The 27,299-nt window shown below is 40.7% G+C and overlaps 2 protein-coding genes across 2 annotated transcripts; one reads left to right on the top strand and one right to left on the bottom strand.

Moving 5' to 3' along the window:
- Positions 1–433: 433 nt before the first annotated feature.
- Positions 434–2,630, bottom strand: LOC311063112 (uncharacterized protein). Its single transcript, XM_084082325.1, has 2 exons — positions 2,315–2,630; positions 434–1,214 (listed from the first exon to the last, which is right to left on the bottom strand). Exons 1-2 carry the CDS (start codon positions 2,517–2,519, stop codon positions 1,129–1,131), a joined length of 291 nt encoding a protein of 96 aa, XP_083938451.1. The 5' UTR covers positions 2,520–2,630; the 3' UTR covers positions 434–1,128.
- Positions 2,631–3,601: 971 nt separating this feature from the next.
- LOC311063872 (putative E3 ubiquitin-protein ligase UBR7) lies at positions 3,602–23,370 on the top strand. The gene is made up of 11 exons (XM_084083489.1): positions 3,602–3,840; positions 5,578–5,711; positions 6,711–6,771; positions 6,937–7,032; positions 7,980–8,033; positions 9,833–9,938; positions 11,034–11,236; positions 17,330–17,485; positions 18,117–18,276; positions 19,950–20,011; positions 21,035–23,370. Exons 1-11 carry the CDS (start codon positions 3,712–3,714, stop codon positions 21,125–21,127), a joined length of 1,254 nt encoding a protein of 417 aa, XP_083939615.1. The 5' UTR covers positions 3,602–3,711; the 3' UTR covers positions 21,128–23,370.
- Positions 23,371–27,299: the final 3,929 nt, after the last annotated feature.

Genomic DNA, 27,299 nt, shown 5'->3' with positions numbered 1-27,299 from the left:
AGCCATATTATGAAGACATTCACAGGTGTTACCAATGATACTAATGAAGGCTCTGTTCCATTCTGGTCAAACAGAGTCGGGGTGCTGATATTTATTGTTGCATGTTGGCCCACTGGAAACACTCTGTTACACCAGTGGGTCTACAGTTGGGGTCCAGGGACCCTCATGGGCTTCCAGATGGCCCCTTACAGGTGTGTAACTCTGAGAGTGTACATATGGAACCAAATTTGGTTCCATTTGTACACTCTCAGAGTTATGGGGGTCGTGAAAACCACTGTGCTAGACTAAATGGAACAGAGCCGTCATTAGTATCATTGGTAACACCTGTGAAGGAAGTGATAATATGGCTGCTGTGAATAGAGTCTATATGGATGCTAAGGTCCAAGTGGTTAAGTGTGGGTTGATTTATAAAAGTAAAAGACTGACGGATATAAAAAGTAAACACTTTAATCAAACGTTATGTACATAGAGACGTACATTGAACAGTGTGTGCGTATATAGTTTGTACATAAGACCAATTATTTGTTCACAGCCATGGTGTGACTGCACGCACAGGTGCCAGTTGCATGTAATCAAATCCCAACAGATCCCCATGGATTAAAGGAGTAGTTCACCCCAAAAAAAACATTTTCAATCAATTACACACCCCATGAAGCATTGAATTCATGGAGATTTTGGGGGTTTTGTCGCATTCCTAAGACAATAATTTGATGACCGGTGTATTTCCGGTAGGAGACTCAAAGAGACTCCTTTGTGTCTCCTACCGGATACATTAGCATCTTTCCGGAATGCGACAAAAACAAAAAAAAGTCTCCATGAATTCAATGCTTCGTGGGGTGTGTAATTGATAAAAAATAAGATTTTTTTGGGGGTGAACTACTCCTTTAAAAGTCCTCCTCAGTCGTCACGACTGATTTCAGTCATTTAACATGGATGCGACGCGTTATGAGCTTGTAGGTCTGCTTATTCTCAGTGCGTGATGGATGGGCACGAATTAGCATTCACAAGTGTTCCGCTGGGAGAGTAGTGCCATGGTCACGGGAAGCGCTCCCTCCGTGCGTATTGCGTCTTATGAGCAGTCGGGGGTTCTGAGCTGCGCATACTGGCTGCTATGTACAACGGACAGTGTCAGGTGCAGCTGTTGGTTTTGGATCTTTTGGGCGGAGGTTCTGGCGGAGGAGCTGTGACTTCATCTTCATCACTGTCATCCTCATCTGGAACACAAACAGTTAACCGTGTTATTTATTCCATCCCATGGTTCAGGCGGCTCCCAAAGCTTTTCACCTCCAGACACAAAACGATACAATTGGCGATACAACTACAAAAATACATATCACTTACAGGGCCCCTTCACCCATTTTCAACCAGATCTGCTCATGATTGGTCATCACTAATGCTAATTAATATGTATTTAGCCGTGGCCCCCCATCTGAACATATTTACGAGATTTGTGTTGTTAAAATGTTTCATAAATATTCAAATTTGACACATTTTATCTTTAATAATATAAATGATCTACAAGTCTCAACTGCTCCCCTGGGAGCTTGAGAACCACTGCACTAGAACAGTGGTTCTCAAACGTATTAGCCCGCAGACCCCCATTTGAAAAGCTATGCCAGGGACCCCCATAAGAGAAGATTTTTACGGCTCTAGCAGTGATTCTCAACCATTTTCAAGGACCCCCAGTTTGACATGCATTTAGGCTACGGACCCCCATGTAATGGCATTTATATCTCTGGGACCCCAATTTATATAAAATCAATGTTAATGTAACTCTGAGTGTACAAATGGACCCGTACACTCTCAGAGTTATAGACCCACAAGGGTCCGTTTAGTTCCTAACTATCCATCATTTAGCTGGGAACCCCCTGGAACTCTCTCAAGGAACCCTGGGGGTCCCCGGACCCCACTTTGAGAACCAATGCACTACTAGAACAGGGGGTCTTCAACAGGGGGTCCGGGAACTTGAACCCTAGCATCTCTTTTTCTGAGGAGAACTTTAGCCAAAAATATCAGATCTACAAGCTCACAACGCCTCGCGCTGTGAGCTTGTAGATCTGATATTTATGGCAAAGAGGCTATAGGTGTAGAGGGAAAAAAGAGCAGACCTCATTTAATTAAAAAATATATATAGAGGGGGTCCCTGCTTCATCTCTCTCTCAGCTAGGGGGTCCCTGGCCTGAAAACGTTGAAGACCCCTGTACTAGATATAGAGGGGGTCCCTGCTTCATCTCTCTCTCAGCTAGAGGGGGGTCCCTGGCCTGAAAACGTTGAAGACCACTGTACTAGAAGACATGTAAGCATGGTGTCTCACCCTCCTCCTCCTCCTCATGGAGTGTGTGAGTGTGTCCATGTTGTGTCTCAGCCTCCATCAGCCCAGTGAGAGCAGAGGAGACCTCTCCACTCAGCTGTTTAATGGCCCCCCTCACAGCCGTTAAACTCTGCTCTGTGGTGGCCACGTTAAAACTCTGCGTCACGCCGTCTCTGTGGGTCAGCACGCCTCGCACCGCGGCCGCCATGTTGTTCCCTTATTTTACTGATTTTTATTGTCGTTTAGTTGTTTGGTTATTTATTTTTTTAATGTATTCTCTGTCTGTCGACGCGCCGCGAACTGCCGCCATGTTGTTTGCCGAAGGTCCAATTTACGACAGTGTCGCGGCGTCGAAAATAGAAGATATACAAGCTCACAAAGCTGTGACGCTTTGTGAGCTTGTAGATCTGCTATTTTCGACTGTATGCGACGCTGTCGTCGTCATCACCAAGCGACCTAGCCATGGTTCACATGACGCTCGTCCGTCACAAGCGTCATGGCGCTACTTTTTCCTGTTTTTTGAAAATGTTACAATCATACATCGACATAAACGTTATTTTTTCAAGTATAAAGTGCTGACCCCACAGCCATGGATGTAACTAGTTAAAACGCCTGGATCTAAGTACCCGTATCTTCCGTATTGTTCAATAAAAAGCTTTTTAATCTGACCGGCGGCCATTTCCTATTTATTTTGTATTTTGTTAATAATGTATCAGAGTGAACTACACCTCCCAACCGATAGGGGCGAGTAGTTGAAAGCATACGCAGAAAACTCGGCGAAAATGGCCACCAATCGGATTTAAAAGCTTTTTATTGAACAATACGGAAGATAAGGGTACTTAGACCCGTGCGCTTTAACTTGGAACATCTGTAGCTTTGGGGTCAGCACTTTATATTTGAAATCTGTACGTTTATGTAGATGTACTGATTGTAAATGCAACATTTTCAAAAAACAGAAACAAGTAACGCAATGACTGTCACGATATGACAGTCATGTTTCAGGGTTACAAGCGACCACTGCGCTCGTCGGCAAAAAAAAAAAGTAAACACAAAATAACTTTACATTATATATTATGTATTTAATGATTTGTATAGTGATTTATTTTGTAATATATTTTGTATTAGTTTATTTATCAGGCGTACGCTTTTTTGTCTTTAATAGAATTCTACGTATTAATGTGAAAAAAAAAACATAATAATAATCAATGTAACTCTTATTTTGAAGGCCGGAACCGGAAACGGTATTGGTACGAGTTGACAGCAGATCCCGCTCAGAACGGAACCGTTGTGTTGTTGTTGTTTTGTCCCTCAGTTCATCCACAGCACACTCACTGTGTGCAGCAGGGTTTATTCTAGTCATTCTAGATCTGTATATACAGTGTTGCTGTATAGTCGTTGTGATGTCGGACAAGGAGGCAGAAGAAGCCACAGTGTCTCTGGTGGAGGTGTTGGAGGAGGATGAGGAGCTGGAGGAGGAAGCCTCTGCTGTTTTAGGAGGATCAGACTACGACAGATGCTCCTATCCACAGGTAACAATATCCACCATAACACCTACATCTAGCATACAGAGAGATGCGCCTATCCACAGGTAACAATATCCACCATAACACCTACATCTAACACACAGAGAGATGCTCCTATCCACAGGTAACCATATCCACCTTAACACCTACATCTAACATACAGAGAGATGCTCCTATCCACAGGTAACAATATATACCATAACATCTAACCTAAAGAGAGATGCTCATATCTATAGGTAACAATATCCACCATAACATGTAACCTAAAGAGAGATGCTCATATCCATAGGTAACAATACCCATCATAACAACCTACATCTAACATACAGAGAGATGCTCCTATCCACAGGTAACAATATACACCATAACACCTACATAACACCTACATCTAACATACAGAGAGATGCTCCTATCCACAGGTAACAATATATACCATAACATCTAACCTAAAGAGAGATGCTCATATCTATAGGTAACAATATCCACCATAACATCTAACCTAAAGAGAGATGCTCATATCTATAGGTAACAATACCCACCATAACACCTACATCTAACATACAGAGAGATGCTCCTATCCACAGGTAACAATATACACCATAACACCTACATCTAACACAGAGAGATGCTCCTATCCACAGGTAACAATATCCACCATAACACCTACATCTAACACACAGAGAGATGCTCCTATCCACAGGTAACAATATCCCCCATAACACCTACATCTAACACACAAAGAGATGCTCCTATCCACAGGTAACAATATCCACCATAACACCTATGTCTAACACACAGAAAGATGCTCCTATCCACAGGTAACAATATATACCATAACACCTACATCTAACACACAGAGAGATGCTCCTATCCACAGGTAACACTATCCAGCATAACACCTACATCTAACATACAGAGAGATGCTCCTATCCACAGGTAACAATATCCACCATAACACCTACGTCTAACACACAGAGAGATGCTCCTATCCACAGGTAACAATATCTACCATAACACCTACTGTAGCATAACATCTGCATCTAACATCTAGACTGTTAACAATATCTACCATAACATCCAACATAACACCCAACAATACATAACAAGAGATGCTCCTACCCACATATAAACCCTTACATCTACATCTAACATGGAATAACTAACATCACCTATAACATCTACCAAACATCTAACCTCTAATACACTGGTTTCCAAACCTTTTAGCCCAGACCCAAAACAGAAATTTGGTTTTGGTCTCCCTGGGACCAAGTGAGTGAAAATAGCAGATCTACAAGCTCACAACGCATCCGTGTTGTGAACCCTTGGTCTTTTTCCTTTTGGGACAATTGAATCTCACTTAATTTATATGACAATTAATCGTCAAGTACAATGTCATGGTTGTGACAATCATAGGGGCTCCAAGGAAAGCAGGTTGGAGGAAACCGCTGATCCAGAAGTGTATTTTCCATTGCTTTGTTTGTTATGTTTATCCTGTGAAGCTAACTTTTTAGGTCCTGGCAAATATCTAATAATAAATAGATGAATCTTCAAAGCTTAAAAGCTTGAAATGCTGCAATAACTCTTGACAACAAAGTTTGTGTGTGTGTGTGTGTGTGTGTGTGTGTGTGTGTGTGTGTGTGTGTGTGTGTGTGTGTGTGTGTGTGTGTGTGTGTGTGTGTGTGTGTGTGTGTGTGTGTGTGTGTGTGTGTGTGTGTGTGTGTGTGTGTGTGTGTGTGTTTCCAGGGCTATGTGAAGCGACAGGCCCTGTATGCCTGTAACACGTGCACGCCCGCGCACGTGGAACCAGCCGGCATCTGTCTGGCCTGCTCTTATAAATGTCACGAAGGTCACGACCTCTTTGAACTCTACACTAAAAGGTGATTATTATTATTATTATTACCCTTATTATTGCTGTTGTTGTTGTTGTACATTACAATTATTTCAAACGTTTGCTTATGAACGATTATTTAACAGAATAGTGAAAATAGCAGGTCTACAAGCTCACAGTGCATTGTTATGCGATGCGTTGTGAGCTTGTAGATCGGCTATTGTCACTATTTTTGTACGCCACCATTGAACAACGAAGTATAATACATGGTCAAGTAATTCATCAGACCAATCAATTTAGTTGATTATAAAAAATATATTCAAATTACTTTGTGTCGATACAGTCATATATACGGAAAAAAAATACTTCTCGATTATTCGATGAACCTACATGAGCAAGATTAAGTGGGTTATCTAAATCTCGGTTTTAACCCATTACGACCGGGATCGCATCTGTGTCATTTTCAGATTTATTTGGCTATCAAAAAAATAGCAGATATTGATCTGCTATTTTAGATACATTGAGATTTTTTTTGCAAATCTTTGCATATATATATTTGTCAAAGCGAACATTTTTAACTCAAGTCTTTGCTTCTGGGGGGTCCCTGGAACAACATATTTTGAGATGGGGGTCTGTGGCCAAATACATATTATTGAGATCATTTTGGGAGTCCTTGGCATGAAAAAGAGAACCACTGATATTATGGCAACGTGAGTTTTTTTTTTTAAACGGTTAGGATTTAGACATTTGTAGAATCCCCCAGAAGCAAAGATTTGAGTTACAAATGTTCGCTTTAAAAATATATGTATTGAAAGATTTGCACAAATTTTCACGATTTTTCAAAAATAGCAGATCTACAAGCGAGTACGAGCTTGTAGATCTGATATTTTTGAATAGCCAAAGTATAAAATAATGGTTTAAGTGGTTACACAGATGCGTTCCCGGTTGTAATGGGTTAATGTATTTTTGGGTGAATTGCCCAGCCCTATGTTGTTGTTATTACTATGGTCGTCACTGTTGTTGTAATTGTCGTGTGTTTGTTTGATAGAAACTTCCGTTGTGACTGTGGGAACAGCAGGTTCACTGATCTGGAGTGTAAATTGTATTCAGTGAGTTTACACACACACACACACACACACACACACACACACACACACACACACACACACACACACACACACACACACACACACATGCATACGCATACGCATACGCATACACATACACATACACACACACAGATGTATGTGTAATTAATGGTGTGTGTTTTTCAGGAGAAGCAGCAGCTGAACGGTGCTAATAAATACAGTCACAACTTCTGTGGATTGTACTGTACCTGCAAGAGACCTTACCCTGACCCAGAAGACCCGGTACTTATTATTATTAGTATTATTATTAGTAGTAGTAGTAGTAGTAATGATGACCAGATAAACCATTTCAACCGAAAATATATCAGAAGCGATATTTAGAACAAATAACCCAATAGGCTCTATGCACAGCAGCCATATTGGGAATGCACTGGGCCCCTTCCTTACTTCCTTCACAGGTGTTACCAATGATACTAATTAAGGCTCTGTTCCATTTAGTGTGGCATAGTGGTTGTCTTATTTTCAAGGACCCCCATAACTCTGAGAGTGTACAAATGGAACCAAATGGACCCTTCCGGGTCCATTTGGTTCCATTTGTACACTCTCAGAGTTACACACCCACCATAAGGGGCCATTTGGGAACCAAAATGGAGTGTTTCTAGTGAGCCAACATGCACGATATCAGCACCCTGACCAGAATGGAACAGAGCCTTCATTAGTATCATTGGTAACACCTGTGAAGGAAGTAAGAAGAGGCCCAATTTCTTTCCAATATGGCTGCTGTGCATAGAGGCTATTACCAAATAATCAAGAAGCTTTTTAGTATTATTATTGTTTTCAAAACAAATACAAATAAATAATTATAATCCATACACAATGAGTAGATGGACGTAATCGTAGCATTAGTTAGTAATTAGCATTAAATCGCATTTTCCATGACTTGTATATTCGTTTATAGTAGTTCTAGTATCAGTATATATACATTTTTTCAAATATATTTTTTGGGCCTTTTTCTGCCTTTATTGATAGGAAAGTAGGTTGAAACGTAATGAGGAGAGAGATTGGGGGTGAAACACAGCAAAGGTCGTCGGGATCGGAAGTCGAACCCGCGACACGCTGTCAAGCTGGATTACCAGCGTATGTGTTGTGGTATGCGCCTGGACCGCTAGGCCAGCGGGCGCCCCTTAACATCAGTAATATTAACCATAACTTGTGCATGTGTTTCTCAGGTGGAAGATGAAATGATACAGTGCATCGTCTGTGAGGACTGGTTTCACGGCCGGGTAATGCAACACCTCTACCACAACTATCACAATATAGACCTTTTAGGTTTTTGTTTGAACAAAAATATCACTTCCAGAAGTTTGTGAACCCCTGTAGAATAGGCTCTATGCACAGCAGCCATATTATCACTTCCTTCACAGGTGTTACCAATGACACTAATGAAGGCTCTGTTCCATTTAGTCTAGCACAGTGGTTTCCACGACCCCCATAACTCTGAGAGTGGACACATGGAACCAAATGGACCCTTACGGGTCCATTTGGTTCCATTTGTACACTCAGAGTTACACACCCATAAGGGGCCATTTGGAAGCCCATGAGGGTCCCTGGTCCCCAACTGTAGACCCACTGGTGTTTCCAGTGAGCCAACATGCACACAATATCAGCAACCCTGACTCTGTTTGACCAGAATGGAACAGAGCCTTCATTAGTATCATTGGTAACACCTGTGAATGTCTTCATAATATGGCTGCTGTGAATAGAGCCTATGACAAAGTACACACTGAACAGCTACTGATGTTTCTGAAGTGCTCCGGTGCCCTCTGCTGGCCATCCTACACTTAGCAGGAGCAAATCCGTGACATTACACTAGTACTTCGGTTGTCAAAGTTGGGAGGTTCCAGGGGGTCCCCAGCTAAATGACCTTATATACTAATCAGAATCAGTTTAACCGCATTAATCCCTATATACATTGGGTATTTGAAAATACAAGCTGAGCTGCTATTGAAAAAAATAACATGAAGCCATACCTTTTACACAATGGATTTAGTATTGAATGAACAATTCCTTGACTAGTACACACTTTTGTCCACTGTGTGTCTAGACTGAAAGAACGAGCCCAATCGATGGTCTTGAAGGGCGGAGCCAAACCCAGGCGCTGGATTCCAGCGCCTGGGTTTGGAGCACTCTGATTGGTTAGGAGATAACAAGGTCCTAAGACCAGCGTTCCTGCAAGGTTCTCCCAGGCTTTTTTTCTTTTGAAACAAAAAAAAAGGCATGGGTTTCCGAGGCTACTGTGTGTCTGTCCCCAGAAATGGTGTAATGTCGGTGACAAGTTATGTCAAAGCCCTTTGGAATTCTATTGTCCCGGGTACGATAACTTGATGGATAATTAATGATGTTATCGAAAGTTTGGCGTCATTTGGAGCGTTAAGTTTGACCACCCATTTAAACCGGGAACACATCTGTGTGTAACCACTTAAACCATTATTTTATACTTTGGCTATTCAAAAATAGCAGATGTACAAGCTCGTCTGCTATTTTAGAAAAATCGTGAAAATTTGGTGCAAATCTATAATGTATTTTAGTAAAACATTTTTAACTCAAATCTTTGCTTCTGGGAGATTCTACAAATGTCTTCTAAATCCTAACAGCTTTCTTAAAAAAAAAAAAAACATTATGTTGCTATTATATCAGTGGTTCTCAAACTGTTTTCATGTCAAGCCCCCCCCAAAAATGTATTCAATTTATGTATTTAGCCAAAGACATAGCCACAGCCGATCTACAAGCTCATAGTGCGGCACTCGGTGCCGCGCTATGAGCTTGTAGATCTGCTATTTTTCAATAGCCAAAGCATAAAAGGTTAAAATCATCGTGATGCTATATTAACACATTTAGCTGCGGACCCCCTGGAACCCCCCCAACGACCCCTGGGTGTCCCCGGACCCCACTTTGAGAACCAATGACTTACATACTGTGTGTGTGTGTGTGTGTGTGTGTGTGTGTGTGTGTGTGTGTGTGTGTGTGTGTGTGTGTGTGTGTGTGTGTGTGTGTGTGTGTGTGTGTGTGTGTGTTTTTTTAGCACCTGGGCCGTACGGCTCCTGACTCAGTGGAGACTCAGGAGATGGTCTGTGAGATGTGTATGAACCAGCACTCCTTCCTGTGGAAGTACACGGCTCACATCAAAGGTACCAAATTCACTTGCTGCTCTAGCCTGGTAAACCCTCCCTCCGGAAATCTCATTTCCATTTGATTCCACGCGAGTCTGGCACAAACGCCCATTGTGGCAATGTGGATGTGGGCGGGAGCAATACCGTTGACTGACAACCCCTTCAGCCAATGATCGTTGTTCCCCCTCAGCCAATTGCAGTGCATTTTACCACCTCCAGAGCTAATGTGACGCAACAGGACTTTTGAGACGGCCATGCCCAAAATAGGTTGCTTTATTCGGATACATGCGTATCACTGCCCGCCCCTGCCGGTTCTCTGAATTTATATTCAAATAGGCTATATTTTTAAATAGGCTCTGTCATGATTAATTGACCACATATATGAAGTTAAACAACTCAATTCTATCCAAACGATATCTTAAAAGTCAATTCCGTGCCTCAAAAAATAAGTTTGAGAGCGTTTTAAAGCCGAAAATAAGAAGTGAAGGCACTCGCACAAACAACAATGGCTGCCGTTCGTCTTTTGTCGGCTGCACTCAGGCTGCACTCGGCTTCATTCGGGCTCACTCGAACTCGCCACCTGATTGGCCAACTGTCGCTGTCAATCACAGAACGATGAGCGACGACGCTGATAGGCTCGGTTTTTTGGTAATGCGCTAGATACGCCCATACAAGCCTTCATGCCAGACTCACTCCTGGAATCAAATGGAAATGAGATTTCCGGAGCACGCACGCACGCACTCAAAAAAAGTCCTATGGACTTGTTTCCATTGTGGTCCTATGCATTCAATTCAACATACAAGCTCACAACGCGTCGCAAAGCGACGCGTTGTGAGCTTGTAGATCTGCTATTTTCAAATAGCCCATGTATATAATAGGCCTAAAGTGGTTTATGTATGTTTCATAATATAGTAATTTATATCTGCAAAGTAACTAGTAGTAACCAAAGTTTTCAAATAATTGTAGTGGAGTAAAAGTACAATATTTGCCTCTGAGATGTAGTGGAGTAGAAGTAAAAGTACTGGAAATTGGAAATACTCCAGTAAAGTAAAAATACCTCAAAAGTGTACTCAAGTACAGTACTTAGAATGACTGTTGTGCCTGTCTGGACAGGGTGTTCTGCTGCTGGCTCAGAGAACGGAGAGAGGGAGGTGAAGACAGAGGAGGAGGAGAAGAAGAGCGGAGGGGAGGAGGCGAAGAAAGAGGGGGAGCGAGGCGAGGAGGAGGTGAAGAAAGAGAAGGAAGTGAAGAAAGAGGAGGAGAAGAGAGGAGTGGAGGAGGCCTCGACTAGCCTGCACAACACAGCTCAGGAAACCGTAAGTCCCACCATTCACGCACACACACGCACGCTAGGGCTGGTAAATTAATATTTGAATTTCGAATGTTCCTCGAATATGGGGAAAATATGTATATTCGAATATGAAAATTAATATTCGGGAAAAAAATAATATATATATATATATATATATTATATATTATATATTATTTAGAGGTGGGCATAGATTAATTTTTTTAATCTAGATTAATCTATCTGCAATCCTGGAGTTAATCTAGATTAATCTAGATTAAAATGGCTCATTTGAAGTCTGCCGAAGGCATTCAAAATATGTGTGTTCTACCCAAATAATGACCAGAAGTAAGTCCTTGCTTTTTCTTTCCTCCTTACGTTTCTCGATATTGCGATATCGATACGATATACTATATTACCGTTAAAATGTCATATTCTATATTTTAAGTGTTGCAACGTCAAATTATAAAAAAAAAAAACTGTCAATATCACTATTTAAGTGCTATTGGGTTCCCACACTTGTTATTTGATATTCTAAGTGTAGCAACATTGAAAACTAAGCATTCTTCATCTATAACAAGTCAGTATCACTCTTAACTTTAAGTATCCTATTTTTTTGGTTCACACTTTTTATTTGATATTCTAAGTGTAGCAACAATGAAAACTGAGCATTGTTCTTCTTAAAAAAAAAGAAGCAAGTCAGTGTACTCTTATTTTGAATTTCTCTGACCTAAAGTAAAACGGGACATACGCTCTTATTTTGAAGGCCAACCGTCCGGAATCAAGTGTTACTGTCGTTTGACTTGACGGACATTTGATTCTAAGTGAAAGACGGTCGCGGGAAAACACTGAGTTCAATAAAACGAACGTCAATCCGACGAATGGTCATAAACGAAGCTTTTCATACAGAAGGCTTTAGGCAGCTTGTTACATTAAGGACATTCATTTTCAATGAGAGGCGAGCGAGTGCAGCTCCTCTAACTCTAAGCAGCAGGTAGGAGGAGCAGTCTGACACACGCATGTATGCTAGTCACACAATCACTTGAGAATAGATTAACGGCGGTAATTTTTTTTATCGCGCGATAAGAGTCCGCCGTTAACTTAGCCCGGTAACGGCGTTAACGGCGTTAACGGCCCGGCCTTAATATTATTATTATTTTTTAATGTTTATTTGACAGGGACAATACAAAAAACAATGTATCAAGTTATAAAAACAAACAAAATATATGTTTTATTGGATCCGAGCACTTGATACCAGAGTCCAGCACGGGTCCAATTTTGAGAACCCGCGCCCGCCCCGCCCGTCAATAATCAGATCCGTAGACAGACCCGTCACCCGTGATTATTTTAAAATACGAACCAGACCCGCCCCGCCCGTCAAATAAACGACCCGTTGTCTGCCTGTTTACTTGTGATTACATGCAAAAAAGTAAAATGTAACTCCTATTGAAAAGTGTGTTGAAAAATATAGCAGCCTTCAACAACAGCGCTACATTCAGTGGTCAGGTTCGTACGAAATCAAGTGAAGACGGTGGAGCGAGCTTAAGCCACTCGCGCGAACGCGCATCTACGCAGCACACATGTGTCATTGTTTTTCGTCAGATGGTTTTAATTTGAAGGTTTAACAGGATATTCAATGTGTTTTTGTGAGTTAAGATAACTGACCAGCGTGCTCCATGCGGTTGTGCTGTGTTAAGTTACACAAGTGACGTTGTTTGGGCGGTAACAGTGCTCTCTGATTTTCACAATAAAATGATACCCGCCCGCGATTAGTTCAGTACCGCCCGTCCCCGTGCCCGTGATCTTATCAAAGTAAAATGTTCACCCGTTTTCACCCGTCTAACGCGGGTACCCGGCCCGTTGCAGGACTCTGCTTGATACATTGTTTTTGTATTGTCGCTGTCAAATAAACATAAAAAAACCAATATATATGTATATATGTGTGTGTGTATATATATATATATATATATATATATATATATATATATATATATATATATATATATATATATATATTTGAATATCTGCCAATTTTTAAGACCAATATTCAAATATAATTTCTGAGGAAAGTTACTACTAGCCCTAACACACACACAGACACACACACACACACACACACACACACACACACACACACACTGCAAAATCCGTCATGGTGAGCATGGGCTGGATCAGGGGTTCCCAAACAATGGTGTAAATATCTTTAATTTTATTTATTCATTTATTACGTTTCCTATTTAAAAAAAAACGTTTTGAAACATTTAAAAAAAAACATACTAAAAGAAAATCTAAACAAATTCCATACATTTTCAAACATTTCCAAAAGTTGTGAAAATAGCAGATGTACAAGCTGGGTGTCGCTTTGTATCGTCATGTTACTGGCCTCCATTGAAAGTAAATGGTAGCCTATAGCTTTGTATCTGTCGTGTGAATGAACGGCATCAAAATATCCATGTTGATCTACATACATCCGTTGAACGGTTCAGGACCACCGCCGATGGACAGCGACAGGCCAGCATGCTGTGAACTGGCAACATTACAAATCTCAACAATAGTCCATGAGCCAGAGCCCCAAAATTGAGCAGTGATTATCGAAAGAGTGGGCAAAACCATACCTATATTAAATTGTTTATAGGGTCAATATAAGTAAATACATATATGATAACCTTTCCACTGCAAATTAGGCATTTAGTCCATGAGCCAGAGCCCCAAAATTGAGCTAGATATTGAATATTCCCTCGTTAAAAACCTTTGACTCCAACATCTTAACAAAATTAAATAAGAATGTTCACTCTGGCTTTGTCCAATGTTCCAATGTTGTTTCTGGAAAGTTATGCAAATTCAGGGCATATTTTCCTAATGCCCAATTTGCATATTTGCATATTGCATATCATATATAATAACAATTTCAGAAAACTTGTAATACGATAAATCATTGTCTTCATTTAAGTAATCAACTGGGGAAGTTTCATTATGATAACTATTTTTACATTTTTGTCATTTTTTCACCTGTCATGTACGTATGGGGAAAATAACAAAATGTGTGATAAATATGAAAAAGGTGCTCCTGTGTAAAGGTTATCATATATTTATTTACTTATATTGACCCTATAAACAATTTAATATAGGTTTGGTTTTGCCCACTCTTTCGATAATGAAATCTCGTCTGGCTCATGGACTACAAATACAAATTTCAGTGTCATGTTAAGATTTCTTTGGCTATCAAAAAAATAGCAGCAAGCTCAATAGCGCGGCACAGAGTGCCGAGCTATGATCTGCATTTTTGTTTTAAATCGGGGAAATTTGTGCTATTCTTTGAATATTTATGTATATATTTTTAAAGCGAACATTTTTAACTCAAATCTTTGCCTCTGGGGGTCCCTGGAACTAAATGTTTTGAGATGGGGGTCCTCGGCCAAATAATTGTTTTTGGGGGGGACATGAAAAAAGTTTGAGAACCACTGATATTATAGCAACATACGTTTTTCAGAAAACTGTTAGAAGACATTTGTAGAATCCCCAGAAGCAAAGATTTGAGTTACAAATGTTCGCTTAAAAATATATATATAAATTCCAAGATTTGCACGGAAAAAAAAGAAAAAAAGGCAGATCTACAAGTTCATTGCGTGGCACTCGGTGCCGCCCATGGGAGAGGGACACATAATCAAATAAAATGCAGACTGGCTTCGCAGACCCCTAGTGCAGTGGTAAGACCTGAAGCCGATGTCTCCTAAATCCCAACAGTTTTCTGAGAAACGTATGTTTCTATATCAGTGGTGCTCAAACTTTTTAATGTCAAGGACCCCCAAAATTATATGTATTTGGCCACGGACCCCCATCTCAAAATGTTTTGTTCCAGGGACCCCCAGAAGCAAAGAATAGAGTTAAAAATGTTCGCTTTAAAAGAATATATTCAAAGATTTGCACACATTTTCACGTTTTTCCAAAAATAGCAGATCTACAAGCTCGTAGCGCGGCACTCGGTGCCGCGCTATGAGTACCCTCCCTGCCAGAACGAGAAATCCCGAGTTTTTACTTTTGATTGTGGTCGCGCTATTCTGTTTATTTCTCATGATCACTTTCGCTTCCTGACTCCTTCAGACTCATTGGGTTCCGGTTTCATGACGCAGATTCCGTTTCCGGTTCTCATTTTTTTCCCGCGGTAATTTTCGGCCAGAATAGGGAAAGTCACGGTTTTTCACACGGTAGAAAAAACGAACGGAGAGGTCTACGTCTATTCTCTTTGGTCTGGGTGACGATCAGTCATCGTAGTCGTGTATAACATCGTATTTTAACCCGATCAGAGATTGTCGAAAACGTAAACATCCGGTTATGACCGGATGTCACGTGAGCCTGTTTGGGAGGGGGCGAGCGAGTCAACGAGGTGATCAATGGCTCGATTTGCTGCTCTCTACTGGTAGAACTGTCGTATGAGTTGCATACTGCATATAGACAAGTTATTTGAAAATTAAATAACAAAAAAAAAAAAAAAAAATTGCTGGCACTGGGGGAGTACTTTATGAAAATACTCTGGCACTGAAAGAGTTAATGGGTTAATTTGGAATTATTTTGGGGCGGGTCCTGAGATGATTAGCTTAATGCCCAACATTGTTTTCTCACTCAACAGTAAACAAACCAACATACAGTATGAGTGTATACAGGGTATCTGCACTTTTCTGCACATTTCTAACGTTACAATTGAATGACTTAAGACCTTTTTAATACCAAATTGTCAAATATTACATAAGGCAGAGGAAATAGCCGATCTACAAGCTCACAACGCCTCGCAGTGCGAGGCGTTGTGAGTTTGTAGTTTGGCTATTTTCACAATATTTACTGTATCTGTGGACTCTGGAGCTGCAAAAAAAAGATGATAAAAAAAAGCCTTATAATGAAGGTAACATGGGCATATTAGCCTATCAAGTGTACATTAGCCTATCAAAATGACTAATTACAAATACATGTAAATGACCATTCATTAAATGTTTGTCAAATCCCTGCAGCAGGTTCAGTTTAAAGCACGCTATTTGGTGGTTTAAGTTTAACTTCTATTTCAATATTATGCCATGTTTTGTTGCATTGACGAAATTATAGAAAATAATACAAGAAATCAGCTTTTTCATTTTGTCTTTTTTATTTTTTGGGATTCTGTTACTATCAAAACACAAAACAAACATTTGTGAATTGGAGAAAAAAGTGTCTTTAGAGTTGTAAAGTGCTATGCAGGCCCACTGTAATTTCAGTGGTCCCCATGTTAGTGCAAATGAATAAAATAAAACGCGGCCTGCTTTGATAATAAATAGAACATAGCAGCCTAATAGCTTTTTAAAAAAGTTTAAGCAAAACAAAATGAAAATAGGCCAGTTTAAGTTAGATTTTGACTTGATTCAGTGAGTGGTAATCCTATGCTTCTATGAAAGGATTGTGTTCTTCGGTCCAATGGTTTGCGAGATTAGCTCCACAGACAAATGCACGCAAAGTCACACACACACACACACACACACACACACACACACACACACACACACACACACACACACACACACACACACACACACACACACAGGGAGGGCTGTCGCCAAATCAAATTGTCAAATTGTACTTGATGATTAATTGTCATACAAATAATTGCGATTTAATTGTGCTTTTTGGCATAGAACTTTGGAACATAGAAATTACATTTAGCCTTTATTCTTTGTAAACAAAACTTGCACAGGGCAGATATGACAAATAACTTAATTATATAAAGAAATGACTGCCATAGTGTATACATTTAATTTACACTTACAACTTACAGCTAACTGGATCGCATTGCGACACATTGTGATCTTGTAGATCTGCTATTTCGGATTTTTGGGGGAAAATGTTTGAAGATGTGAATATTGTTCAATGTGGAAACGATTATGACAATTATGCAAAATAATTCAAAAATAACAGATTTACAAGCTCACAGCGCGGTCACTTCGTGCCACGCTGCGAGCTTGTACATCTGCTATTTTTGAACATTTTGTGTGAATGTGAGAAGTACTGATTTAGGAGGAATTTGCAGAATCGGCCTCAGGTCTTACTGGGTTAAGCAAAAGCAGGTAAATTGGTGGACTCGTTTGGTTGTGTCTTCCAGAGCGACCGTGACGAGGTTCCGTCTAAACGAGCTCGTCAGGAGGTGGCGTGCAGGCTGAAGGAGCTGCAGCTCATTGGTCGGAAAACCGGCCAATCGGGAGCCGTGTTCTGGCCGTCCGCCTGGCGCTCCAAACTCTGCTCCTGCACTTCCTGTCAGGTAAGATGGTGGAATTTGTCATTTCTTCAACTTTTCATGTTTTTCCACCTGACCGCGGCAATATATTACTCGTAGTCTAAATCTGTGGTTATTTTCAGCTCGAGACCCAAAAGATTATCTGGTGCCTCCCTGGGACATTATGAATTAGCTACTCAACAAAATATACAAGCTTGTAGATCTGCTATTTTCACTATTGGTTAACCCATTAAGACCTGAGGCAATTCTTTAAAATGTTTTCTAAATCCTAACAGTTTTTTGAAAAAACGATTTTTCAAAAATAGTAGATCTACAAGCTCATAGCGCGGCACCGAGTGCCGCGCTATGAGCTTGTATATCTGCTATTTTTGAATAGCCAAAGAAATCTAAAGTGACAGATGCGTTCCAGGTCTAAATGGGTTAAACGTTTTTTTATTTTTTATTCATAGAATGATTTTTCTTCGATTTTTCTGAAATTCTTCTGAAAAATGTTTTCTTTATAGAGTTTCTGAAAATGTTTGGCAATATCTTTTTAATATATATATATTTTTGGAAATGTATAAAAAAGAACTAAACAGAAAACATTTTTTTTTATTGGGAAGTCATAGTCTTCATCATAACGTATGTGTGTACTAAACTGCATGTTGCTATGCAGGAGTTGTACTCTACCAGTGGAGTCAGTTTCCTATTGGATGAGTCGGACACTGTGCTGGCCTATGAGAACAAAGGAAAGAGCGACGACCAGAGCGGCCACGACCCTCTGATGTCAGCCCTGGACAACCTGAACCGAGTCCAACAGCTGGAGATTATACATGGTACTAATTAACATCCTACTATAATTCTAGTAACCTCTGTCTGTAGTGGTGAGTGAGTGAGTGAGTGAGTAGGTGAAGCTACCCGGTTCTCCTCAGTGGCTGGACCAATTGCTCTGATTTCGCACACAGCCATTGACCATTACCATCTGAACTTAACTGTGAAGCCCGTTTTTCAATTTCATCAAATCTCAGCTTCTTATTAGCGTTTTTGTGTCAAACACTGTCGCCATGGTTACGGGGCTGCCCAGCTATGGGACGAACTGCCTCCCGGGTTGCCAGATCATGTGCGCATATCCCCCCACGGATGCGTCGACCGGGTATGGTCTAGTTAACATAACACTAATAAAACACATATATGAATACATGGTAATTGCCGGTTTTGACCGTTTCTTTTATGGCCCAGACCGAAAAATAAAATTCCCTCCGGATATCCTGACAGATTTTAAAAACCCATGACAATTTATTATTATTACATACTGTGTAAAAACGCTCTGCACGGCGACTCGCTCGCCTAAGCTCTCTCGCCAGTGCCTCTTGTGGCGTCTAGCCGACGGGTTTTACACACACTCACACTCACACACGCACGCACGCACGCACGCACGCACGCACGCACGCACGCACGCACGCACACACACACACACACACACACACACACATATATATTCTATAACTCAGTTGTAACAAGCGGTTATTTGAGTGACCTCTGGCATCAACAAGACATTTTCGGCCATTTGTGTATGAAAGTCCCAGTAGAGGAATACTCAGACCAGCCCCCGTTTGTCACCAACAACCATGTCATGTTCAAAGTCACTTTAAATCGCGCAGTCGGTAGCGCTGTCGCCTCACAGCTAGAAGGTCCTGGGTTCGATTCCCGCCGGGGACGCTGTGGGCGCTGGGGGCGTGTCTTCTCCTCCGCGTCATCAGCGCCCATACCCTAGGTGGGGTTGGCGAAAGGGCCTACTCTGTGTGGAGTTTGCATGTTCTCCCCGTGTCTCTCAGGGTAGTTACTACCCTCACAAAAACATGTAGTAATCCTGGTCTCTATACTGCCTCCCCCATGACAGCCGGGGCGCCTGATGGAGGAGAAGGGAACTGGTTGGAATAACGTGTTCCTTCCACGAGCTACGTCCAACCAGGGAAATTCCCCCCTGTCAGGTGTCAAGAAGGTCAGTTGGCTCTCATGCATTGAAGGAGGCATGAGCTCGGCCCTGGGCTCCCTAGGCTGGTAGGGGGAGTGTAGTGCCCATGATCACTTAGAAAATTGGCACCGGGTGAAAAAAGGGTAACAAAATTGTGGGATAATTTATATATATATATATATATATATATATATATATATATATATATATATATATATATATATATATATATATATATTCAAAGATTTGCACACATTTTCATGATTTTTTTTAAAATAGCAGATCTACAAGCTCATATTGCGACACTTGGTGCCGCGCTATGAGCTTGTAGATCTGCTATTTTTGAATAGCCAAAGTATAAATTATGGTTAAAGTCACATGATTGTCACTCTATATTAACATTTTTTTCTGGGGACCCCTGGGGGTCCCTGGACCCCACTTTGAGAACCAATGCACTACATTATTTGCCGTTAGTGCGTGCATAATATTCGTATTGGACAGTTCTACTATTAATAGTATATTTTGTTTTGACAGGATACAACGATATGAAGACTGAGTTGAAGGATTTTCTCCAGACGTTTGCAGCAGAAGGGAAGGTCAGTGATTGTTATTATCATTATTTTTTTAGTTTGTGTCATTAGAACACAAAATAATAGCTGCCGGCTTGCAGTAGGCAGGCATTGGACCTACTTCAGCTTAAAGCATGAGCCTTCAAACAGGGGGTTTCAATAAAAATAAAAATAAACAGAAAAAGTTGAAATATGGAAATAAAAGATGTCTGCTCAACAGTTCGGCGTAAAATGGCTGCGAGTGCAACCACAACCAAGTGTGCTATTGGTGTGAAGGGGAGCGAGGGGTGGATCTGCACTCAGTAGAACCCAATCACAAGCCCCGAAAGCATACCCTGCTTAATCAAAATTCTAAATTTGACATAACCCATTGAGACCTGCTGCTACCTATACGTTGTTATACCTTTCAATCCGGATGCCACCTCTGTGTCTCATTAGTTGTTGCTATAATATAGTAACTTCATTTTTTTTTTTTTTTTTAAGTAATATTTGAACGTTTTCAGAAAACTATGGTTAGGTTTTAGAAGGCGTTTTTAGAATCGGCCTCAGGTCTAAATGAGGCCTGAAGCCTACATGTCTCCTAAATTCCAACAGTATTCTGAAAAACATATGTTTCTATATCAGTGGTGCTCAATCTTTTTCACGTCAAGGACCCCCAAAATTATATGTATTTGGCCGCGGACCCCCATCAAAATATGTTGTTCCAGGTACCCCCAGAAGCAACGATTTGAGTTAGAAATGTTCGCTTTAAAAATATATACATTATATATTCAAAGATTTGCACACATTTTCACGAATTTTCAAAAATAGCAGATCTACAAGCTCGTAGCGCGGCACTCGGTGCCGCGCTATGAGCTTGTATATCTGCTATTTTTGAATAGGCCAAAGTGTAAAATAATGCTTTTTAACTCAAATCTAAAAATGACACAGTTCCAGGTCTTAATGGGTTAAGTACAGTACTTGAGTAAATGTACTTAGTTACTTTACACCACCGCGTTAACGCGTTACTGCCCAACACCCGCTGTCATCTGACTATCCTGTCTCTGATAGGTCGTGACTCCTGATGACATCAGACAGTTCTTTGAGCAGCAGCAGAGTCGGAAACGAAGCCGCGCGAACCCAGGACAGTTCTACTGCAGCTGAACACCCGGACCGCTGCACTTCAGGAGCCAGTTGCACCAGCTCACACTAAGTTCAAACTTAGCCTAGTTATAGCTTAAAATGTAAGCTATATCTAGGCTAAGTTTGAACTTAGTGTGAGCTGGTGCAACTGGCTCCTGGACACTTGGACTGCATCTGAACACCTGGACAGTTGTACCTGCAGCATCCAGCTGCCTCTCTCTCTCTCTCTCTCTCTCTCTCCCCTCTGTCACATCTGTCTGTAGATGCAGTTTGGGATATTTCAGTGATTCTCAACCCTTTTTGAACCCCAAGTTTGATATACAGTACACTAGCCCCGCAGACCCCCCATTTGATACCTTTTTTTTCTTTCATCTCTGGGACCCCAATGTGCACTGTAAAATCCTCAGTGTTAATTAAAGGAACTAGACCATACCCGGTCGGCGCAGCGCATCCGTGGGGGGGTATGCGCACATGATCTGGCAACCCGGGAGGCAGTTCGTCCCATAGCTGGGCAGCCCCGTAACCATGGCGACAGTGTTTGACACAAAAACGCTAATAAGAAGCTAAGATTTGATGAAATTGAAAAACGGGCTTCACAGTTGCGTTCAGATGGTAATGGTCAATGGCTGTGTGCAAAATCAGAACAATTGGTCCAGCCAGTGAGGAGAACCGGGTATCTTCACTCACGTACTCACCACCACTACAGAGGTTACTAGAATTATAGTATGATACCATTTTTAAACTATCTTCATATAATTGGTTCTCACCAATGCTCTTTGTAAGATGGCACCATTTCTGTCTACTCTAGTCTGTGTCTCATTGGTGCGACTGTGGACTGTTCAGAAACCTGCCAACCAGTGACATCATCGGTAGGCAGGTTTGGTAATATCAAACAACATTTTTATTATTGTTTTTATGAACCCATTAAGACCGCGAACGCATCTCTGTCATTTTTTTTTTTCGTTTTCTTTGGGCTATTCAAAAATAGCAGATATACAAGCTTATAGCACGGCACCGAGGGCCGTGCTTTGAGCTTGTAGATCTGCTATTTTTGAAAAAAAATCTACAATTTTTTTTTTTTTTTATGTATCTGGCCATGGACCCCCATCTCAAAATATTTGGTTCCAGGGACCCCCAGAAGTTGTAACAGAGTTAAAAAATGTTCGCTTTAAAAAATACATATTCAAAGATTTGCACACATTTTCCACGATTTTTCAAAAAAATAGCCAAATAAATCTCAAAAATCACACAGATGCGTTCCCGGTCTTAATGAGCTAAAAGTAAGAGCCATGTCTTCTGTTTCTATACTCTTGCATTAATTAAGAATTAAATGAAAGGTTGAATTATAGTTTGAAAAGACCAAACCTGCCTACCGATGACGTCCCTGGTAGGCAGGCTCCTGATCTGTCCACAGTCCACCAATGAGACATGAGAGTGAGTGGACAGAAATTGTGCCATCTTATAATGCACATTAATGAGGACCAATTATATGAAGATGGGTTGAAAATGGGCAAAGTGGTCCTTTTAACTCTCGGTTCCATTTGTACCCCCTCAGAGTTACAGACCTGTAAGGGTCCATTTGGACCCCTGACAGGTCCCTAGACCAGACGTTGAGAACGGGCGTTATATTTCGTCACTGTGGATGTTTCCACATCTGTCTGATTGTGGATTCTAGTTGTATGAAAACCAAGCTTCAGTCATTTCTGTTGTTAGCATCACGTTGTATGTCAAATGTAGTCTAGATCATATTCTAAAGCGTTGTATTTGTGGATGGAGTTGAGTGGATTGTACCTTTTATGGAACAGTAGAAACAAATTGAGTTCAAAGGGGTAGTTCACCCAACAAATGACTGTTTTGTTCAATCAATTACTCACCCCATGAAGTCTTGAATTCATGGAGATTTCCTTTTGTTCCTGTCGCATTCCTGATTCAATATGTAATTGAAGTAAATAGGAGGCCAATCTTAACAAGAGCAATACTATATTTAAAACAATCACTTAAGCAGGACAGTATAGTTCTTTTTTTGTTTGAAGAAAATGATATACATAGTTTTGCCTTGGCCTCCTGTTTTCTTCAATTCATCAAACAGTGGAGTATTGGATCAGGAATGTATCAAAAACAAAACAAAATCGCCATGAATTCAAGGCTTCATTTGGTGAGTAATTGATAGAAAAAAGTATTTTTGAGGGGGTGAACTACCCCTTTAACCATGACGTTTGGGAGTCATTGTCCTGTATATACTCCATCCTTTGTACACTTTCACAAATAAAACCATGAATAATGTTGAGTAACTTCACTAGTACAGTATTATGTTCACAGCTCTGACACAAAGGCGTGACTTGAATAACATTGGGTCATCATAGAATCGTCTCATAAGAATTGTGGTCCAAAAATAAACAAACTGTCTCGGCGATATTGTCAGGGAGGTGGCTCTGTAGCGACATTACAAAGTCTAAACCAGTTGTGCTATAAACACGCCCCCTTCTGTAGCCAACGCGGAAGTGCCTTTTTCAAACAACCGCGGACTATTTCTTTTCGCCGATAAAGTATAGTTTTGGACCATGACGGAGGCGCGCCGACTCAGCAGACCTTGAGGCCGAGGAGACGCGCCCGAGCGCCTCCAGGCGCGAGTGCCCGCGTCGACCGGCCAATGGTCTGCTAGTCGACTCAGCGCCGTTCGAGTTATGTACCGATAGGGACAGAATAGTAAATAATGTTTTGGTGAGAGCGTTTGCCCCAACTGTCACTCAAAGTGGCTACTGGCCAATCACAGCGCATCCTTGCACAAGCGTATTGGCCAATCATGCACAACTGGTTTAGACTATGGAGTCACGCGGCTCTGTATCGTTTATGATAGTCAGTCACTTATATTTGATACAGTCTGTTTCTGGTGAAAATGTAACTAATTCGGCGGAAGTAACATTATCGTTTTCTCACCGTTAGTTGATGCTTCATATCCATAAGAGTAAAACCGCCGGGGTCATTTGTTTATTTTTGGAACACAGTTCTTATTTGACACGATATTAAATACGTCTTTGGGGATTCAGAATGGGGGTGGAAAACCGCAAACCATACGATACGATAATACGATAATACTTTATTGTCAGTTTGCACTGAAATTTGTCTTGCGACCCAGAAACAGCCATGTATGCAACATATAACAGTACACACATTTGACATGACACAAGAGAACAACAAAATACAAATACATACATAAAGACATGCAAAGACAAGAGCAATGTCCACCACTCAGCCTACCCCTGGCTTATAACTCCTGATTAAGCCTCAATGTCGTCTGATGGACAAAGGACCTCTTCAGTTTGACCTTATTGTATGTAGGAACACTGTATCTCCTTCCTGAAGGCAGCAACCTATATTCTCCATACAAAGCATGGCTAGTGTTTGAAGTGATATTCCTTGCCAACCTTATCATACTGTTATCATACGTAGATGTATAGAGCCTCTGAAGTGGTTGTCCAACAATCTTTGAACAAATGTTCACTTGTTGCAGCAGTTGTGACTTTAAAGCTACAGACAGACATCCATACCAGGTGGTACTACAGTACTGCAGGACACTCATAATAACAGAAGTGAAAAACAAAAGAAGAATCTGTCTACTAGCACCAAAAGATCTCAGACGGCGAAGGAAATAGACTCTTTGTTTTGTCTTCTTACCCACTGATTCAATCTGGTCTTTCCATGACAAAAGGTGGTCTATTACTACTCCTAGGTATGTATACGAACATACCTGGTTGATCTGTTCACTATGAATAGTAATAGGGGATCTGTGTATCTCTAGTGGGGCACCAAAAACAATCTCTTCTGTCTTTTTTGTGTTAATGATAAGAGCGTTGTTATCACTCCATTCCACCACCTTATTTACTCTGTGTTGGTGCAGTCCAGGATCACTGGAACTATCCAAAAGAGAAATCAAAACTGTATCATCAGAGTACTTTAGAATGTATTGGTCCAGGTAGACAAACCTAGGATGTGTAAATTACGTCAGACTTCGGTGCTCTATACTGTATGTCCACACTCACTCCAGAGGGCCACATTGCATGTACTGTCTCTCTGTATTCTAACTTTTTTTTAGCCATTCTGTTACACAAAAATAGCAAAAAATAGCAGATCTACAAGCTCAAAAACGAGTTCTGAGCTTGTAGATCGGCTAATTTTGCCATCTTTGAATTGGAATCTAGATTTTTCTTTTTTGTTATTTTTGAATTGGAATCTGCATTTAGTTATACTTATGTTAACTTTATGAACTTAAATGCAAATACATTGGACATACAAAAGAATATCATTTTAATACTAGTTATTAAGCTACTAATATAGACTGAAGTAATTAAAGCGGGTCATGTTTGCGTGTTTGGAATTGTATAACTGCTGAAATCAATAATATATAAGTATTCCGATATTAACCTGCGGGCCACATTAAGTGAAGGTGGGGGCCGCATGTGGCCCCCGGGCCGCCAGTTGCCCATGTACAGTATGCTATAGGGCAGTGGTTTTCAACCTTTTTTGCGTCAAGAACCCCCAAATTGACACACATTAGCCCAGGGACCCCCATTTGAAAAGATAAGCCAGGGACCCGCAATAAGAGACTATTTTTACGGCTCTAGCAGTGATTCTCAACCATTTTAATTTCAAGGACCCCCAGTTTGACATGCATTAGGGCTACGAACCCCCATTTAATGGCATTTCTATCTCTTGGACCCCAATTTATATTGTAAAATCTATGTTAAATTTAACTGAGAGTACAAATGGTTCCATTTGTACACTCTCAGAGTTACAGACCCATAAGGGTCCCTTTGGTGCCTATTCTATCATTTAGCTGGGGACCCCCTGGAACTCCCTCAAGGACCCCTGGGGGTCCCCGGACAATTTAACTCTGAGAGTGTACAAATGGTTCCATTTGTACACTCTCAGAGTTACAGACCCATAAGGGTCCATTTGGTGCCTATTCTATCATTTAGCTGGGGACCCCCTGGAACTCCCTCAAGGACCCCTGGGGGTCCCCGGACCCCACTTTGAGAACCAATGCTATAGGGGATGCAGTGTTGAATGGGGAACAACACCAGCATCCATCGCTGCCCGCAGTGTGTTTGTCAACAACCGCCATGCAGCAGGTAACCTTAGCTAGATTATATAACGTTATCCTAATACATTTGTATTTATTATCATGGTGCAAGCGTTACCGTCACATTCACTGCGTTTAGCCCATTAAGACCGGGAAGGGAACGCAGATCTGTGTCATTTTAAGATGTCTTTGGCTATTCAAAAATAATAATAACTTTATTTGTATAGCATCTTTCATACAAAATAGGCTATATTCACAGCAGCCATATTATCACTTCCTTCACAGGTGTTACCAATGATACTAATGAAGGCTCTGTTCCATTTAGTGTACCACAGTGGTTTCCACGACCCCCATAACTCTGAGAGTGTACAAATGGAACCAAATGGACCCTTATAGGGTTAGGGTTAGGGTTAACTAAAGATCTAAAGATCAAGTCAACGTAGGGCAGAATTATACACATTAATCAAAGTAGAAATAGCAATAAAATAAATAATAAAAAGTAATAGTAGAAAACATAAAAGGTGAACACAAGATGAATTTAGATAAATGCCATATTAAAAAGATCGGCGTCAGGCAGCGTCGGCTGTTGGTAGATTCCACCGGCGAGTAGTGCCTTCTTATGCCTTCTTCAGGTATGTTTTACTTTACTGGAGTGTTTCCAATTGTCAGTACTCTACTCCACTCACTACATATCAGAGGCAAATATTATACTTTTACTCCATTTGAAAACTTTAGTTACTAGTTACTGTGTAGATTTAGATTATTATCACAAAACATACACTAACCACTTTAGCCCTATATATATATTTTGGCCATTTGAAAATAGCCGATCTACAAGCTCACAATGCGTCGCGATATGACTCATTGTGAGCTTGTAGATCTGCTATTTTCAAAAGATTTTTTTTTGTTAAACTTGTAAAATGGGATATTCTGCATAATGAGTACTTTTGGTACTTTAAGTACATTTTTATGCCAATACTTTTGTACTTTTAGTCAAGTAAATTTTGAATTCCGGACATTTACTTGTGAAGGAGTATTTCTACATTGCAGAATTGATACTTTTACTTAAGTACAACATTTGAGTACTTTTTCCACCACTGATTGTGACCCATA

Source organism: Gymnoscopelus microlampas, assembly GCF_963454915.1.
Source record: "Gymnoscopelus microlampas genome assembly, chromosome: 16".
Classification (NCBI taxonomy): domain Eukaryota; kingdom Metazoa; phylum Chordata; class Actinopteri; order Myctophiformes; family Myctophidae; genus Gymnoscopelus; species Gymnoscopelus microlampas.
The sequence above is the reverse complement of the archived record's forward strand: the minus strand, read 5'-3'. Positions and strand labels throughout refer to the sequence as shown.